Source organism: Podarcis filfolensis, assembly GCF_964270895.1.
Source record: "Podarcis filfolensis genome assembly, chromosome: 6".
Taxonomy (NCBI): Eukaryota; Metazoa; Chordata; class Lepidosauria; order Squamata; family Lacertidae; genus Podarcis; species Podarcis filfolensis.
The window spans coordinates 39,420,616-39,437,849 of NC_139609.1; the positions used below are offsets into that span (position 1 = coordinate 39,420,616).

The window sequence follows — 17,234 nt, forward strand, 5'->3', positions numbered from 1 at the left end:
TTGGGGGGGGGCGGAATGTTGTCCCAATTTCCCCCCTAGACTTACTTTCTTTTACTAAATATTTCTGTATTCCTGCAGACTGTTAGGTTCCCCCAAGCATATTTTTTAAATCTATCTCTTGTTTCTCATGGTCTTTGTTTGGGCTACAACACTCCCCAGCTGAGTTCCCTATTAGAGAGACAGATAGTGATAAAGGATTGGGGGCAGGATGCAATTAAGAAAACCTTCCTTCCTGGTGCATTTTGCCATGGGAGCTGATTGTGCCATGGGAGCAAGTGAGTTCCATTTGAAATCAAACAGATTTCCACTTAGGCTCCCAAGCAACTTATTATTATTAATCTCTCTTCCTCACCTTCCCCAACAACTAGAAATAACTGCGTCTGAGAATCTGGGGATCACAAGTTGCAATTCTAAGCATGCATGCTGAAGAGAAAGTTCATTGAAATAAATTAATATGTTTGCAGTGATGCAACTTTATTTCACCCCTCACCAGGGGAACGGAAAGAATCTGTTTTGCTTATTAGAACACTGAGTGATTGGTCAAGTGCTCTCGCTAAAGCTCTTGACTACTTCTCTTAAGTAGTGGCTGCGTCAGAATGACATTGGCCGGTTCAATTGTAGCTATTCAGAAGGCAGGAGCCAGAAGAATGTTACTTTCACCCCTTGTGAATGGCAAGCTCTGGCAGCAGTGACTGAATCTATTCATGGCAGAGGACCACTCCAAAGGAAAAATGGGGGGGGGGGAGAAGAAGAGTGTCAACCTTTCTCGTCCTTAACTTTGTTTATAGGGAAATGGAAAATGCTGGAAGAGACCAGAAGTGATGAACTGTCTGTATTTGATCCCTGTGTATTACTTATTTTCTTTGCAACAGCAGCAATAAGAGAAATATATTCAGGTATATCCATAAGAAGTGGTGATGCATCAGCAGGGAGAAGGCCCTACAACCAATTTTGGAATTTATTTTCATGCATTTTATTTTATTTTATTTATGAATTGCTTCCCATGAAAACACCCTGAAGTGTTTAATAATTAAAATACATCAATGCGTAGTAAAGACATATACAGTATAAAGCATTTTCAAATCCAATTCAGATGCAGACTGGGATAAGAACTTCTTTATAGAAGGCTTGCTGACAAACAAAGGTTTTCAGTAGGCCCTAATAGGAGGGTGCTGCGCTAAAAGCCTGATTCCTACAACATACGGATTTCTGTCCCAACACTGAATCCCCTTCTTAAATATGATGCCGTAAAACATCTTTGAGACTCCTGGTGAAAACTGTTTATTCAAGTTTTTTTTGTTTTTGTTTTAACAACAATCATTTAGAAGCCATGAAAAGTTTTCATTGTTCTTGAAATATTGATATCTCAGAAGTTGAAATTTTAAGTCTTAGGCCCCATGCAAGCCATTTATAGCCTCTGGTTTTCTTCATGCTGTGAACAGCTGCTCATGTTGTACAATTAAACCATTCCACAAAATACTTAGATATTCTCGGTAGTAAAATTAGATTCTTACCAGAAGCCAGTTTTAATGGGTTTGAACAACAGTTCAAAATGCAAAGCCTTTCTGTCACATTGTCTTTCTTGGTTCTTATGGAAAGTAGCAAAATTCACAATGATTTTTCGCGGTGGTAAGGTTTCACAGCAGTCTGCAACTGGTTATATGTTGGCTTGGTGCAAAGCCTGAATTGCTTTTCTTTTTGGCCGCTTGCTCAGCTGATGTTACCAAAAAGAGTGCTTTATTACATTTCTTTTTTATTTCTTAAGAGCTACTTTTCACATAACTTTTTAAAAACTTGGTCATACTTTTGAAAGCCACATCTGTGCCTGCGGATATATGGAAAATGTAATTTGGAAAACACTAGGTCAGAAATCCAAAGGTCTTACGGGTGTCTTTGGCTCAGTTGCTCAGAGGTTACAGACTCCACTGTTGGCTCTTTGGGGCGACTTTGAGCAAAACTGAGGAATGGTAGAAGGTATTTTGGCAAAAATATTGCTGGTGCAGATTGGGCCAACATTGCCAGAGCTTTTCACAAGAAACAGCTTATAGCTGGGTGCTATAGAATAGGAATGATGAGGAGTGTAGTCTGTAACATGTGGAAGGCACTGTTGGCTGTCCCTGAAAAACAATATACAGTGGTACTTTGGTTCCCAAACTTAATCCGTTCCAGAATCCATTCCAAAACTGAAGTGTTCCAAAACCAAGCTGCGCTTTCCCATAGAAAGTAATGCAAAATGGATTAATCCGTTCCAGACTTTTAAAAACAACCCCTAAAACAGCAATTTAACATGAATTTTATTATCTAATGAGACCACTGATCCATAAAATGAAAACAATAATGTACTACAGTCACACAATCAATCAGTAGCTGAACTGGGTTCCACACAGTCACAAAACAAAACAACCCACAATGACCCCCCCCCTCAAAAGCACAAAATAAATAGCAAAAACAAACAGACCTCAGCGTAACATTCAAAACTGAGCACATTTGGCTTCTGAAAAATGTTCACGAACAGGAACACTTACTTCTGGGTTTGCAGTGTTTGGGTTCCAAGTTGTTTGAGTACCAGGGCGTTTGAGAACCAAGGTACCACTGTAATCATAATTCTAAACATAGTGCACATACTTGAATTATGCATATAAGGACAATAGGGCTGTCTTTTTTAAACACCTTTCATTTTTTAAAACACTGAAAGTCTGCAGTTGCAGACTTCCAAAAGCAGTTTCCAAAATTTACATTTGGTCTTTTTTGGTCTGGACTTTTCATATACTGTCAATGAACCTTTGTTTCAGAAAAAAACCCTCTCTGCATATAATGATCTCATTGAATCACAAATGTGGTAGAATATTTGGTTAATTATTTTTCTCCTTTGTGACAGTCTTTGAAAACTAATTCCATATCCTTTGGTAACATAAACAGTTCCATCCTTTGATAATATTAGAAGCTACATTTTCTCTTGGAGAAGTCGGTTGCATCCTGGTAACAATTTGTAGACAAATTCCAGAGGCTTTATTTTTTTCCCTGCTTCCAGTGAATTCCTAGAAATGAATATATGCATCCCACAAGAAAAGGTTACACATGTTCCATTAATAGACTCAAAGTGCTTTTAAGGCAAATCATCTCTTCTTATGGCTGTAAAGTTAACTCATTCAGGGGTTGCCCACCTTTTTGGGCCAGTGGGCACATTTTGAAATTTGAGACAGTGCTAAGGGCACCAGTCACAAAATAGCTTTTGCTGGGATGGGGGGTGGTTGTGGCCCAACCATGAAATGGCTGCTGTGAGGGGCATGACATAACACAAAATGAGAGAAAAAGCCACTTATTTTGCTGACTTCCTTGAACTGCAAAAATGAGAGGAGGTCTCAACCAAATGCATAGCTAGTGAGCTCTCTTTTCGTTGGTGGGTCTGAAACCTAGTTTAGTATATGAGCAGGAATGGGGAACCAACAGCCCTCCAGATGTTGTTGGACCACAACTTCCATTATCTCTGACTATTGATGATGCTGACTGGGGCTGTTGGGCATTGTAGTTCAACACCTGGAGGCTGTTGTTTCTCCATCTTACCTAAGGGAATAATACAGAAGAATTTGCCACCACCTTTCTTCACTGCTGAAATACATGGAATTTCAGTTTACAACCAGGCTTTATTAAAGAAAAGGAGGTCTGCCTGTGAACAAGATCTAACATATGATAGGGAGAGTTGGATGAACCAAAATCTACTCCTTATAGTTACTAGATACGATGCTGTTGCAGACAGTTCTATTCAGGGGGCTAAGGAAACATCTGCCCTCCCTATGAGGACACAGCAATAAAGAACACAAGAAGATCCCTTGTGTCCCATCTTAGTCATCATCCTGTTTTCCCACAGATCAGATGTCTCCAGGAAGCTCGCATATAGGGTGTGAAGACAACAGTCTTCCCTGCTCTTGTGACTGTACCCAATCTTTGAAACTTGGAAGTTCTCCTTGGTTATTGTGGGGAAATAGCCACTGATAGGTCCATAATAATAACAACCCTGAACTCCTGTATAGCTCTTTCAAGTGTTCAGAGTGCTTCTCAAACATGCAGTCATTATCCACACAACAACCAGTGATGGGGGACCTATGGCCCTCCAGATGTTGAACTCTAACTCCAGTCAGCCACCATCTGCACAGTCAGGGATTTGTCAAATCCTATTTTAAACCCATCTGAGTTTAAGAGCTTTAGGGACATCCTGTAACAAAGAATTTTACACATTTAAATATGCTTTTAATGAAATATTGCTCCTGTTTGTCAGTCCTGCATCTCCTGCCAATTTCAATGGATAACCATGAGTTCTTGTGTTATGAACATACTTCTTACTCTTAACAGTTTATCTCCTGTACTCACTCATGTCTATTCTCTTTCTGGCAAACAATTACCTCCATTGCTGGCCTAGCATTTCTTTTACATTGCTGGCTTCTTTGATGATCCCCGTGATGAAGGTGTTGTCAATTTCATGCTTTAAAGGCTTTTAAAGCCTCCTCTCAAACATCTGATGGACTCTGAAGAGGCTATCAAACTCTGGCAGTCTGTATGCTGATTATTAAGATTTAAAGCAGCAATGGTTTGGAGAGGCAGTGCAAGAATTTATGGACCCGTGTCACTTGGTGACTAATCCTTCGTAGGTCTTATGCCTGGTCTTGTTTCTGCATAGGGCTTTGCGTAGTCAGACATTTTCTGAGTGAGGGCTTTGGGTCAAACTATAGAAGAAGGGCAAGTTTGCAGTGCATATATTTATTTCATGAACAAGAGGGTAATCCTTGCCTTCTTGTTATTAATGAAAGGTAATACTTTAGCATTCAGAAGTAAATTACTTTCTGAATCATGAGGTAAAGTGAAAATTTGTAAAGAACAACCCACTCCACCTCCGTCACGTCAGTTTGGGAGGAGGTTTGGATTAGGCAGAGGTGTCCCTCATCCCAGCTCTCTTAGCTGGCCTTCTGTTGTCCACTAAATGTGAGTGTGGGAGCCAATGGAAAGCCCTGAAAACGGGACATTTTGAGAGACGCGGTAGAGTTAAGCCAGTCTTGCTACCATTGTTAATAGCATTGGGGATCAGGGCTCATCCTGCCTTCCAACCACCATGAACAGATGTGACAGTGGTTCCAACTCTTTCGAAAGCCCTACCATCAGGAAAAGGGAGTTAGGATATTGCTTGCTACTCCTTGGAAGCTTCAGAAGTGGGAAAGTCAATAGGACAAGAACGGGCTGGGCTCTCCAGTTGCTACTCTGATTGTTTTAAAACAAACAGAAACTAAACCAAAGAAAAACTGGCTGCACTGTCATTTAATATGAAGCAAGACCTTGATAAATTTAAATAAATATAGCAGAACATTTCTGTTCCCCATCTGTTTTCCCTCTCTAATTTCTTCCATATTAACTTCTTGGTATAAACTGAGTTTTTGGGGGTTGATACAGGTTCATGTAGTTCAGTTGATAATCTAAAACTTTTAAAGAATAAATTAACAAAATAAATAAATAATGGAATTTGACTTGCATACATACAATCTAATACATGCATAGGCTACACAGCAATGTATCATGGATGGAGCCCTGATGCTCTGTAAATATTGGCATTTTTTAAAATGCTGTCACTAAAAGCAGTGTCCTATCATATTTGAGTAAAATTACCTTTTCATTCTAGAACTGTGGCAGCTGAAGTCCGGAAGCAGATTTCAGGACAATATGGTGGATCACCGCAGCTTCTCAAGAACCTTAATATTGGAGGCAGCATTTCCCATCATACAACTGTAAGTAATTTTTTATATTCATAAGAAAGCTGAACTGGTGCAGAACACAAACTGCTTTAATCTGGCTTTCCTATACGTAAGAGCAAGCATGCTTGCTGGTTTCTAGATTGCACTCTTAGCTATGGTTGCTGACTGTGTGGATACTCAAATCTGTCTTCAAGTGTGAAGTGCACGTCCAAGAAAACCCGAGGGCATGCCCCTTTGCAATACTTGGAATTGGCAAGGAGGTTTGGCCCTTTTCTGAGTGCCATAAAGGAGCATATCTGTACCCGGTTTCTAAATTTGGTCTTCAAAGGTGGTGGGCATGTCTAGGAAACGAATGTGCCTGGATGTATTATTAATTACACAAAGGAGACTGGGATGTGTGAGTTCTTGTGCCAGATTTCGTGTATGTAGCGTCCCTGGGAACAGCAGCATAACTAGGGTGAGCAATATGGATTTTTGCCCAGATGCAGCTACTTGCAGTAGGGTGTGGGATTTGCTCGGCTGCAGACTTGGATACTGTCCAGAATACAAAACTGGCCAGGTAAAGCTCTCTTTTAAGAGATACATATAAAGGGTTGCATTCAAGAGTTCCTTCTGCATATTCAAGACAGCTGGGGTAGCTAAGTCAGTAAAGCACAAGTCTTTAATCTCCGGGTCATTGGCTTGAGGCCCAGGCTGGGCAAAATATTTCTGCATTGGACTTGACCCTCGTGGTCCCTTCCAACTCTGCAAAGTCTAAGATTCTAAGACATCTCCCCTGTATTCTGGCATTCCCCTCCTCCTGCTGCTGCAGCCAAAATTCTGCTGCAGCGGAATTTTGGAGAGCTGCAGGGACTGCAGTGGGAAGAAGTAGCAGGTAAATCCTGTTGGACTTCCTCTCTGTTAATTCTGGATGCTTCCCTTCCATTGTTAAGTGTTTTTGCTATATTTTTGTGGATACAAACTTAGGGATGTATCCAGCTTCACATGAGCGGAGTTCTGCTTGCACAATGAGACTTCTCTTTCATAAGCTTTCCCAGTGTGCACCGAAATCTGTTCTAGAGGGTTTCCTGGCCCTCTATAGAAAATCTTGAGGATGCAGTGGGAGCTGCAGAGGAGAGAAGGGAAAAGCTGCTTTGCAGAATTGGAAGTATGTGAGCGACACCACTGAATCCCTTATCAATCCCCATGCATGACATCAGTCTCTACTAAAGCCATGAAAGATTACTGATTATTTAAGATATTGGAAACAACTTTTGATTGTGTAATTATCCCTACACAAATTTCACAATAGGTACATGTTTCTTGGATATTATTAATCTAAAAAGATTAAAAACAAGCAGCTGATTCTTCAAGATGTTCTGAACTAACTTTAGATTAAACAGGATTGGCTGCGAGGAAGAGTTGGAGATGTATTTTAAAAATTAAAAATAGCTGCATATTCAAGAGAGTGTTGCTAGTTTCCAGAATGGCAGCACTGTTGGTGTGCTGCCTCACTTCCTCAGAAAATTAACAGAAGGAGATAGCTAATGTACCCCTGACATTTCTTGTTGAGATATTCAGCAATAAATATTAAGGTAGAGCCAAGGAGGATTTAGGAGAATGGAAAACAGTGTTGTTAAACTCATCCCAAGCTGTTATAGGTTGTAGTTCACATCTTGAATACTCCCACTTTCAAGTATTCCCAATGAATGTGGTGGCAGCAATGCAGCATAAGGGTTATGCATTGCAGCCCGTTGCCTCCGCACGGTGAGTACCTTTAATTATTGGCAATTGTGTTGTGTATTCATGCTCAGTTCGTGCAATCTATGACAGGGCTGTAACTCTAATGAATTATCTGACTATGCAGTGATACGCTAGACTGCAAATCACCTGACAGGTAATGTAAAAGTCATGTTGAAATTAAATAAAAGGTAGTGCATTTGTTAAATCTTGTTTCATTTAAATATGAAAAGGTCAACGACTCTTACTCTTTCCTTTCATTTCTGAGACATTTCTTTGAACGTTTGCCATTGCCCAATGGGGCACTAGAATTAGAGCAAGATTTATCAAGAGGGCTGGTGAGAATTCATTCTGCCATCTTGTGGCACTGTCTAGAAAAAGTATCCACTCCTCCTTTCCATACACCTCCACCAGCCTATACTGATAGAGAAAAGATCAATTGACTGGATGAGAGAGACTTTGAGACCCAGTTAAGTCTTCAAGACAGATAGCAATCACATTCCTAGGCATTTCTGCATCAAGCACAACCTGTGGAGATGCAAGCCTTGCTGATTGGTCATGAATTAATTAAATAACAAAGGCCCTTATCAGGACTAGATCTTTCAGCACTGATGTAAAATATTTTTTGCACTCAGCTTAGACACATCTGTATAAGATAGTTCCAGTTTAAATGCATCACTAAAAGCAAATAGGCTTCTTATGAACACACTCTTGGGTGACCATCTCTGTAAAATTGCCATTCAGAATACTGCTGAAAGATAGGATGCAGCCAATCTACATATTTAATCTTTCCTGGTTAATTATATATTCAATGTGTGTGTGTGCATTGCATAAAGGCAGGTTGGTTAATTTCACCTTTAGGCAAGCATCCTCATCATGCCTGAGCTACTAGAGAAAAATAGGGGGCATATTTTCTTTTCTTCTTCGTACTAAGTTTCCTTCCAGCTCCTAGAACAGGTTTTTCCCTCCGCGGCTGTCTCCGTCTGTGCCTTGCTTGACATTTTATTTTCAGAAGAAGAAAAAAGCCTCAGAATTTTGGAATTGTGACAGCCTTTTCTCATCAGCTAAGTTCTTCAACCATTTTAAATTGCCAAGAAACTAGCGCTGTTAAACCTAAAGGCACGAAATTATGAGTTGGCTGCTCAGAATAAAAATTAAAGTGCTTTGATAACACAGTCTTCTAGACCTCATTCCATACTTCCATGGCTTGTTTGGTTGGCAAACTCCTGCTAAATGTGCAGTTCAGAGAATGATGACTGGTTACATTTTTCTTCCATGCTGCCTTCCAAAGGGCTCAATCATGTGAGATAGTGACTGACTCGGAGTCAACTAGTGTGTGTCATGGATATGCAGGAATGCAACCCTGGGCTTCCTCTCCACTGAAGTTCAACACTGTATGTCGACCTGCCCAACCTGGACTTTAATTCAGCTGAACCCCATCCATCATGGCAAGCGGCCAGGGGAGATGGGAATTGCTGTTTTTTAACAATGTGGAGGGCATCAGGTTGGAGAAGCCTGATCTGTCACATGCCTAGGTCCATTGCTGTCATCCTTCCAGAAATACTTATGGAGACCTGGAGGAGGAGTTTCAACAGTCCCCAAGAGAAAAGTTACTAGCATTATTGCCTTGTGGTTAATAGTGGCTGTGCGGTTTTTAGTTTTTTGATGGTCTTTGGCTGATTTATGTGTTTTGTTTTTTCTTATGTTGCATTGCTTAGGTTGTTTAAGATTATAATGCTGAATTTACTGAACAGGTGGTGACCATTTCGTGCGTGGGTTCTGTTCCTGCCCCCATGCATGTTGGTGGAGCATGTCTAAGCACCTCCGTTAACCTCTCTTTCATGTCCAAAAGGACCTGTGTGTTAGCAATCACACATCAATTGGACATGCCTAAAATGATCACTGCCTGTATTTTGATCTGTATGTTGCCTAAGGTAATTTTTTAATGAAGCAATTACTAAATAATGTTAAAACTTATACTTGTCCTGTTTCTCAGCCCTACTGTTTTAGTGCAGGCAAGGCCAGAGTCTCAGTAGAAAAACTCAGATGCCCTTATTTCTCTGGGGAAAATGGAATTTAGCACATGAGAATCTATGCCTTTAAGAAAAACAAATCCAGTTAAAAAGCGAGAATTCTAGAGGAATTCTGGCAGGGATAATGGATGTTCAACAACTTAAATTTACCATATTCCCTGCTGTCATTTTGTTTTCTTAGAAAAAGCCTGCAGTAAAAGGTGTTCTTAGCATCATTTACCAAAGCATCAGGAAATCCCACCACACCCAGGAACATTCTCCTGTATATTAAAAGCAGTTATTAACAGTTTTTCCTGTGTGTTAATCTGAGAGCCAGTGTGGTGTAGTGGTTAGGAGCGGTAGACTCGTAATCTGGGGAACCGGGTTCGTGTCTCCACTCCTCCACATGCAGCTGCTGGGTGACCTTGGGCCAGTCACACTTCTTTGAAGTCTCTCAGCCCCACTCACCTCACAGAGTGTTTGTTGTGGGGGAGGAAGGGAAAGGAGAATGCTAGCCGCTTTGAGACTCCTTAGGGTAGTGATAAAGCGGGATATCAAATCCAAACTCTTCTTCTTCTTCCCACAGCCCCACTGTGGTATGGTTCTTATAAGTTACCAGTTTCCTTTCTTCACAGTAACTCCTATGAGTTTACCAGGGAGAGCTTCAAAGGCTACACCTTTTCCCACTTGGAAGCAGCTGAATATATTACATTTATCAATGTTACGCAGATAATATAGACACAATATAGATAATATAGACACAAGTGTCTTTCAAGCCTTGGCTACATGGCCACTTAAGTAAACACCTGAAATTTGATTTGCCTTCCTGTAAATGTATGAGTAGCCAGCAGCTGTAGGGTTAAATTTACTGTCTGTCTTCGCTGCTTAAGAACTTTATCTATCTTTGAATATAGTAGAACAGACTTTGATCTTCTTCATCTAATGCCTTAGATTTTCCCCCTCCCTCCCTTGCTTGGTAGTACAAATGCTGTCTTGCTGATTGAGCCAAGTAGGTCAAGCACCCATTGTTGTTATTTCTCTTTGACTGGCATGTTTCCTATTGTTCTTTAATAGAGAATGAAACATGATTTCAGGGGTTTGAAAGCCACTGGTAAATAGAAAGACTTCCACTCCCAAATTTTGTTTTTTTTCTGTGTCAGCACAGGTCCCTTGTATGGGTAAAGCACACTTAGGTGCTTTCACAATTAGCTGTTTAATCCTTGGCATTTCAAATTCGAATGATTTCTGGTTGCAGAACAAGAAAATACTTTTTCCTTGCACCTTTAGAGAGCTGTTGTCAATCAGCATGACCCAACTCTGTATAGCAGGGGTAGCCAACCTAAGGCTGGTGGGCCAGATGCGGCCCAATTGCCTTCTCAATCTGGCCCGTGGACAGTCCGGGAATCAGTGTGTTTTTACATGAGTAGAATGTGTCCTTTTATTTAAAATGCATCTCTGGGTTATTTGTGGGGCATAGGAATTCTTTCATTTCCCCCTCCCCCCCAAATATAGTCCGGCCCACCACATGGTCTGAGGGACAGTGGACCGGCCCACGGCTGAAAAAGGTTGCTGACCCCTGCCGTATAGGGTAGTTCCTTATGTTCATACATACTGTTTGACGATACTTGCATTTTCAGTAAGAGTCTATTATTAGATATTGGAGATTTTGTGATATGTGCAAATTCCATCAAAGATAACTCACCGTAGGTGTCACCATATAGGACTTTTGTAATAGTAATTTGGAAACTTGGAAAGCTGCAGGGCAGTTAAAACATACTTTAAGAAAACACTCAGTTTGATTTAAATCTCAGTTGTGCATAAGGTATAAATTAAAAAAGGAAAGACAAATTGTTTTTTAAAAATAAATATTTTATTTTTTTAAAAAAGCTTGGTTTAGAATGAATTATTTTTATTTTCTCGAAATTTTTTGGCACAGATTCCAGTATTTTGTGAATGCTCCCTTTTGCTACAATGCGTTAGTAATGATCACACAGAATAAAAGCCACTGAAAATAGAATGCAGGTTGGAGCATTTGAGATGCTCACAGAACAAAAGGCTCTTAGACCTGTTCTTTTGATTCACTTGCAGCACATTTGGTTCCGCCTTGACAAAATAGCTTGTGCATCAAGTCCCAAGACACTTAAAAAATGAAACGGCACTAGGAAATACAACAGTGTTGTATGGATGGAATAACAGATAGACACGCTTAGCTAACACATTGCTCATGTTGTAGCAGATGATACGGCAGAGATGCAGGTAGGAGAGCAAAGTGTTGGCTGGCTGAAGGAAGCACTAAAATACTGCAAAATACTGTGTTTGACATCCAGGGAAGGACAAAGTCGATAGGAAGCAGAGTTTTATTTCCGAGCTAGTAAGGGGACATAACAGTGAAGAATAACAGAGCCTTAAAGACAAAACGCTTGAGCGTCCTTGTAACAGTCCAGTTATAAACATTTGAGACAGGGTTTTATAATGCAAGCACTGACAACCTTAACTCTACCTGTGCACGCTTCCCAACGGAGCTGGGTGAAGGATAATAGTTTATATAAACTCAATCTATCAAGCTGGTATCTTACTTTAGTTAAGGGCTGTGTGCACATTTATATAGATATAATATATGTATATCTTTAGGATGGCAGATCCCTCATAAGAGGTGTGAACCGCTGAAGAAGGCAGAATGTTTATTGCAATTACTGGAATATGCCAAAGGTAGTCATGATGAGTGGCTCTTTGTTCTGGTGCTGCTGATGGAGCTCTTTCCCAGTTATTTTAATACAGCTGTAGAAAAACACACACAGCCAATCTGGTGTGCCTGCACAGCCCTGATGTCGTTGCTCCTCTGTCCACATCCACATAAGCTGTAGTGACTGGTGTTGGTGGGGTGACTCCACAGCTCTGCCACACCACACCATCCGCTGGTGACCATTGCCTAATACATGTGTAGGGAAAATAAGTTGGAATCAGTTGTCAGTTAAAGTTCAACATGTTCTTGGCTGTCAACATGACCTCCAGTGCTAGGCTATTGCACAGTTATAGCTGATAGGTTTCCCTTTTCAACCTTATGCATGTCTCCTCTGCAATAAGTTCTATTTAGTGTCTTAAGACTTGCTCTCAGTTAAACAAATGTAGGATTTCAGCCTTAGGAGCTTAGCAGATTTCCAAACTTAATGGCCGTTGCTTCTCTGTTTTGTAATTCTTGCACAGCTTGTTTACCTTGTGGTTACTGTACCTTGACTAGCTGATTTTACTGTTGCATTCATAAATGCAACCGTACAACGAGGACAACTTGATGGAGTTCCAACTACTCCAGTTTCTCCCTAGGGATGCTATATAGAAATACTTTGACATTTAAACCAGGCTTTTCAAGAAAGGAGAACTAAGCTTTCAAGGCAGCTTGTTCTCATGTCTAGGCTAAATTGTGTTTAAACTTACAATTTACAGTGGTACCTCGGGTTACATACGCTTCAGGTTACATACGCTTCGGGTTACAGACTCCGCTAACCCAGAAATAGTACCTCGGGTTAAGAACTTCGCTTCAGGATGAGAACAGAAATTGTGCTCCGGCGGTGCGGCAGCAGCGGGAGGCCCCATTAGCTAAAGTGGTGCTTCAGGTTAAGAACGGACCTCTGGAACGAATTAAGTACTTAACCTGAGGTACCACTGTAAATGCATTTTTACCCTGCTCTTTGCAGTACAGTGGTAGGTACCTTGGTTGTCAAATTTAATCTGTTCCGGGAGTCCGTTCAACTCCTGGAACCGTTCGAAAACCAAGGCGCAGCTTCCGATTGGCTGCAGGAGCTTCCTGCACTCAATTGGAAGCTGCGTCGGGTGTTCAGCTTCCAAAAAAGTTTGCAAACCGGAACACTTACTTCTGGGTTTGCGGCATTCAGGAGCCAAGTCGTTCAACAACCAAGGTACCTCTGTACAGAGTGTGTACTGAGATTCAAACTGATAGAGCTGCAGAAGGCTTTATGGTATACGTATTCTTACAGAGTGATTAAAGTTGGGCCTTACTGGTTTGCCCAATTGTATGCTAGCAGAGTGGCACCTTGTCTCCTGTAGTTTCTGAAACTTTTGTTGAGTTAGATGTTTAGCCAGCAACACAAAGCATACTTAATAGTATTGCAGGAAGTTAATGCACCAAGCAAATAACAATTGTTTGAAATATCCCTATAAAGAGCAACATGTATAAAATAAAATGTTACTTGCAGAAATAACAAACTATTTTCCATAGCAAGAATCATAATGTTGTCAAAACTTACATCCTATCTGAAACAATATTTGGTAGGGATAAATTATGTTCGCTGTGCTCACTGATGATAATAAACACCAGAAGTGGTTAGACGTTACTGATGCTATAACTATTCTCCATGGTTCACTGACAGAATGTTAACAAAAATAGGGTGTGGTTGGAATCACATAACAAGAGAATGACTAATGTCAAAAATCGAAACAGAAGAAAAAATATTTAAGAGGAATTATTGACCAAGACTCATTATCTGAGGTCATGTTCATGTGACCTTTGGGTGTGTAGTAGCTACAAAAGAAAATATTTTAAAATAGAGGTATTCTGTCTCTTGGTGAGACTTGGTAGGGTTGTATGCCAACTTTTGGCATACCTTCATAAATGCATATTTTCGGTGGCATCCTAAGAGCTGGATTTTCTGATGTATGACAGTGGATGCACTGTTGATTGTAAAATGACATAGGTGAGCGTGTGCCAGATTTTCTTTTAGCAGGAAATGTTGATATGAATAGGCCCTGCAACTGAAACAGGAAGAATCTAACTCATAGAATCAATTTAACTTTCTTCTTCTTCTTATATAGCTTGCCTGGGAGCATTGTTGCCTATTACACGTTAGTCCTGTTTCTCTGCTTTTATATGGGCTTTCAATTTTTACAGTGAAAATAATGGTACCTTCGCCAATGTTCCTTTGAAAAAGCACTTGAAAGCTTGACTGGCACAATATCCCATGTCCTGATATGGCTTATTGAGGAAAGGTCATAACATTGTTTTCTTAATAGGAGCTGGCAACCTGTTCATCAGGAGGGCGGTGCCAACAAATCCCTTATAGCCAGAAAGGAGATAGGTTGACCTTCCAAAGCTTGCTTTCTCCGCCTCTCCACCATAAAAAGCCAGAGTTTAAAATAATGCGTTTGTCTTTCATCTGCCAATAAGCTGACACAAACTAGTTCCTCTTCATAACCAAGAATTTATGTTTTGCCTGTTTACTCAGGTGTTAGGCAGTATTTCTGACTGCACAGATGGCGAGGCTAATGTTGGCTTCTGGGTTTGACATTTATGTTTGTTTACATCTTCATGCTATAATAGTCAACTGAAGAGGTGTAGGGACAAAAATGTGAATGCCTTACCTGATTCTGGATGCTGATGAGCTCCTGTAGCCGTTGTTGACATCAGTTCTCATTATGAAGTTCCTGGAATGTGTTAGCAGTTTTACTTCCATTTCATAAAAGGAAAGACATTACTTGAATAAGGACTTTTGTGAACACTCTGCACCTAAAATAGAAACATTATTGTTCTAACATTATTGCTCTAATCATGTCTACATTGGCTCCCAGTACTTTCTTTCTACAGACTGTTCTAGCCTTTTTAAGTCATACTCCCTTTCCCTATAAGCAAATCAAAAATTTAATGTGTGCATTTGCCCTGGAATATGGCTGGCCCATATTTAGTCATGTATCACCCAATGGCCTGTGCTGAACTATTTTATATACTGTGTCCTCTCCAGATGTTTTGACCTACAATTTCCACCCATGGCCAATTCCATACTGGCTGGTGAGGGTGGGGTAATGGAAGTTGTAGTTGAAAACATCTGGAGGGTACCAGATCAGATCAGGGAAGTCTGTACAATGTCATGAGAACATGTGCATTGTAGTGTATAAAGTATTGAGTGCCCTTGGGGAATCTCTCAGCCAGCAGTGGTGGGAGGGGCTGCATTGCTTACATTACCTCCTGTCACTGCCATTGGTCTGGCATATCAGGAGCATGAAGGGGAGAGCTTGGTATGATGCAAATACACTAGCAGGAGCTCTGGATTGGCTCTGCTGGTGCGTTTGCACTCCACCAGCCTTGCTGCCTCCTCACCCCTTGCCCTTGTCTTCCCAGTACGCTGCAGGAATGGCAGTGTTGGGAGGTCAGGTAAGAAGCTGAGCAAGCCTCTACTGCTCTCTGCCTATCATTCTTCACCTACCATATTTTGTTGTAAAATAAGGCACCCTATATATGGTTTTCTTGGCAGGACTTGATTCAAATTGATGGAGAAATAATAAATACAGTTGCCCAACGATCACCGTGACGCATGATGATAATTTATACTTTATTTTGTGAAGGATGACGGTGTGCTGGGAGGGACAGCCAGTCTATAATTAGAATTTTCCTCTTTTAGTGAAGATGAGGATTAGAGAAAAAAACAAATACAGCACATTCCCTGGCCACATCAGTTTGTACTCAGTTTAAAAGTTTGTCCCATTTATTTTCTTCCCTGTGTAGTTGATTATCTTTGTGTTTCTTTCACGTACAGTTTAACACGTAGGTCTCCGTAGGGTTGTAGGGTACTCTTGTGCTTTGCAGCACCACAGTGGCACACCAAATTTGTGCTTTCCCTCCAGCTTTCTTAAACGGCAGAACCTAGCAATTTAGAGGGCTGGGATGCTGCTGATTATGGTGATCACATGTTGTGGAGAGAGAGGGAGGGTGTTCCTGTTGGAAGCAATGTTTTTGCATGGGAAAAGAGAGGGGGACCATTTCAGATGTTGAAATCACATGGTGAATTTGGGCAAAGGCAACAGAATCTATCCCACAGGAAATGTATGTCACCATATTACCAGTTCAGAATGAATATATCCATTCAGTGTTTCTGGGAGGCAGGGCAAATGTGTTTCACTTCAAGAACATCAACAGCTTACTCTCTAGTCTCAAATGACCAAGAATTGGTACCTAAAAGTATTTTTAGCATTCTTATCTTTGGCTTGATTGAACCGAAGATATTGTATTTGCAGAACTCCTGACCTTCTGGCATCTCTCCTTATGGGAGTGCAACTATTGCCTCTATTCTTCTCTCTTTAAAGTGTTGCACTGAAGTTGCACCTATAAAGTGCTTGTCTGTCTAAAAGCTCTTAGAGACAAGTTCTCTGCTTATTTGAGAATATGGTCACACAAAGTCTTGATTCATGTAAGCAAATGCAAAGGCCACGTTGTGACATCATGCTGAACTATAGCTTGACAGAATGTGAATGGGGCTAGGCAGGCGTTGAGTTCGTGCTCCCTCCCATCCCATTCCCATTGACAAACTGTGCCTACTGGTTTGTGTGAAACAAGCCAACTTGAATTGTCTGTTTGGAGCAAAAAAATGGAAGCTTCCAAGCTGCTCCTTGCAGCCGTGCCAGAGCAATATGGTTTAGCATGACATTTAAACACAGTTGCAGATTGGGATAGCAAACCCTCTTGACCTAGGACCAAATCATGACTTTCCAAGGAGCAACCAAGCTTTATGCATTGTTTGGTCAGCCATCCCTTCTTAGCTTAAGGTGATACTCTTCAGAATTCCAGCTTCATATAAAGAGTATTGCTGTTTCCCAAATTCACTGCTTGACCGTGACTGGGAGGTCTATATTGTTTATGTGTGTATTAGGCTTTGTAGGGTTTATTTTGAAGTCTTCAGCCACACAATAAGCAGCCTATCAATCTGAACCATTTTGGTTGAGCACCTTTCCCCCTTTCTTTTGCAAAAAGCTAGTTTACTAA

At 40.8% G+C, this 17,234-nt stretch overlaps 1 protein-coding gene and 1 long non-coding RNA gene across 16 annotated transcripts in view; one reads left to right on the plus strand and one right to left on the minus strand.

Moving 5' to 3' along the window:
- DOCK7 (dedicator of cytokinesis 7) overlaps positions 1-17,234 on the plus strand; it is a 117,270-nt gene that overhangs the window by 13,864 nt on the left and 86,172 nt on the right. For all 15 annotated transcript variants that reach the window (XM_083621218.1, XM_083621212.1, XM_083621219.1 and 12 more), the window contains exon 4: positions 5,666-5,771. In XM_083621218.1, the coding sequence (XP_083477344.1) occupies positions 5,666-5,771 (106 nt within the window). The remainder of the gene's footprint in view (positions 1-5,665; positions 5,772-17,234) is intronic.
- LOC310765807 lies at positions 12,290-14,981 on the minus strand. The gene is made up of 3 exons (XR_014549814.1): positions 14,843-14,981; positions 13,484-13,534; positions 12,290-12,398 (listed from the first exon to the last, which is right to left on the minus strand). It is a non-coding gene; the product is annotated as an uncharacterized lncRNA (long non-coding RNA).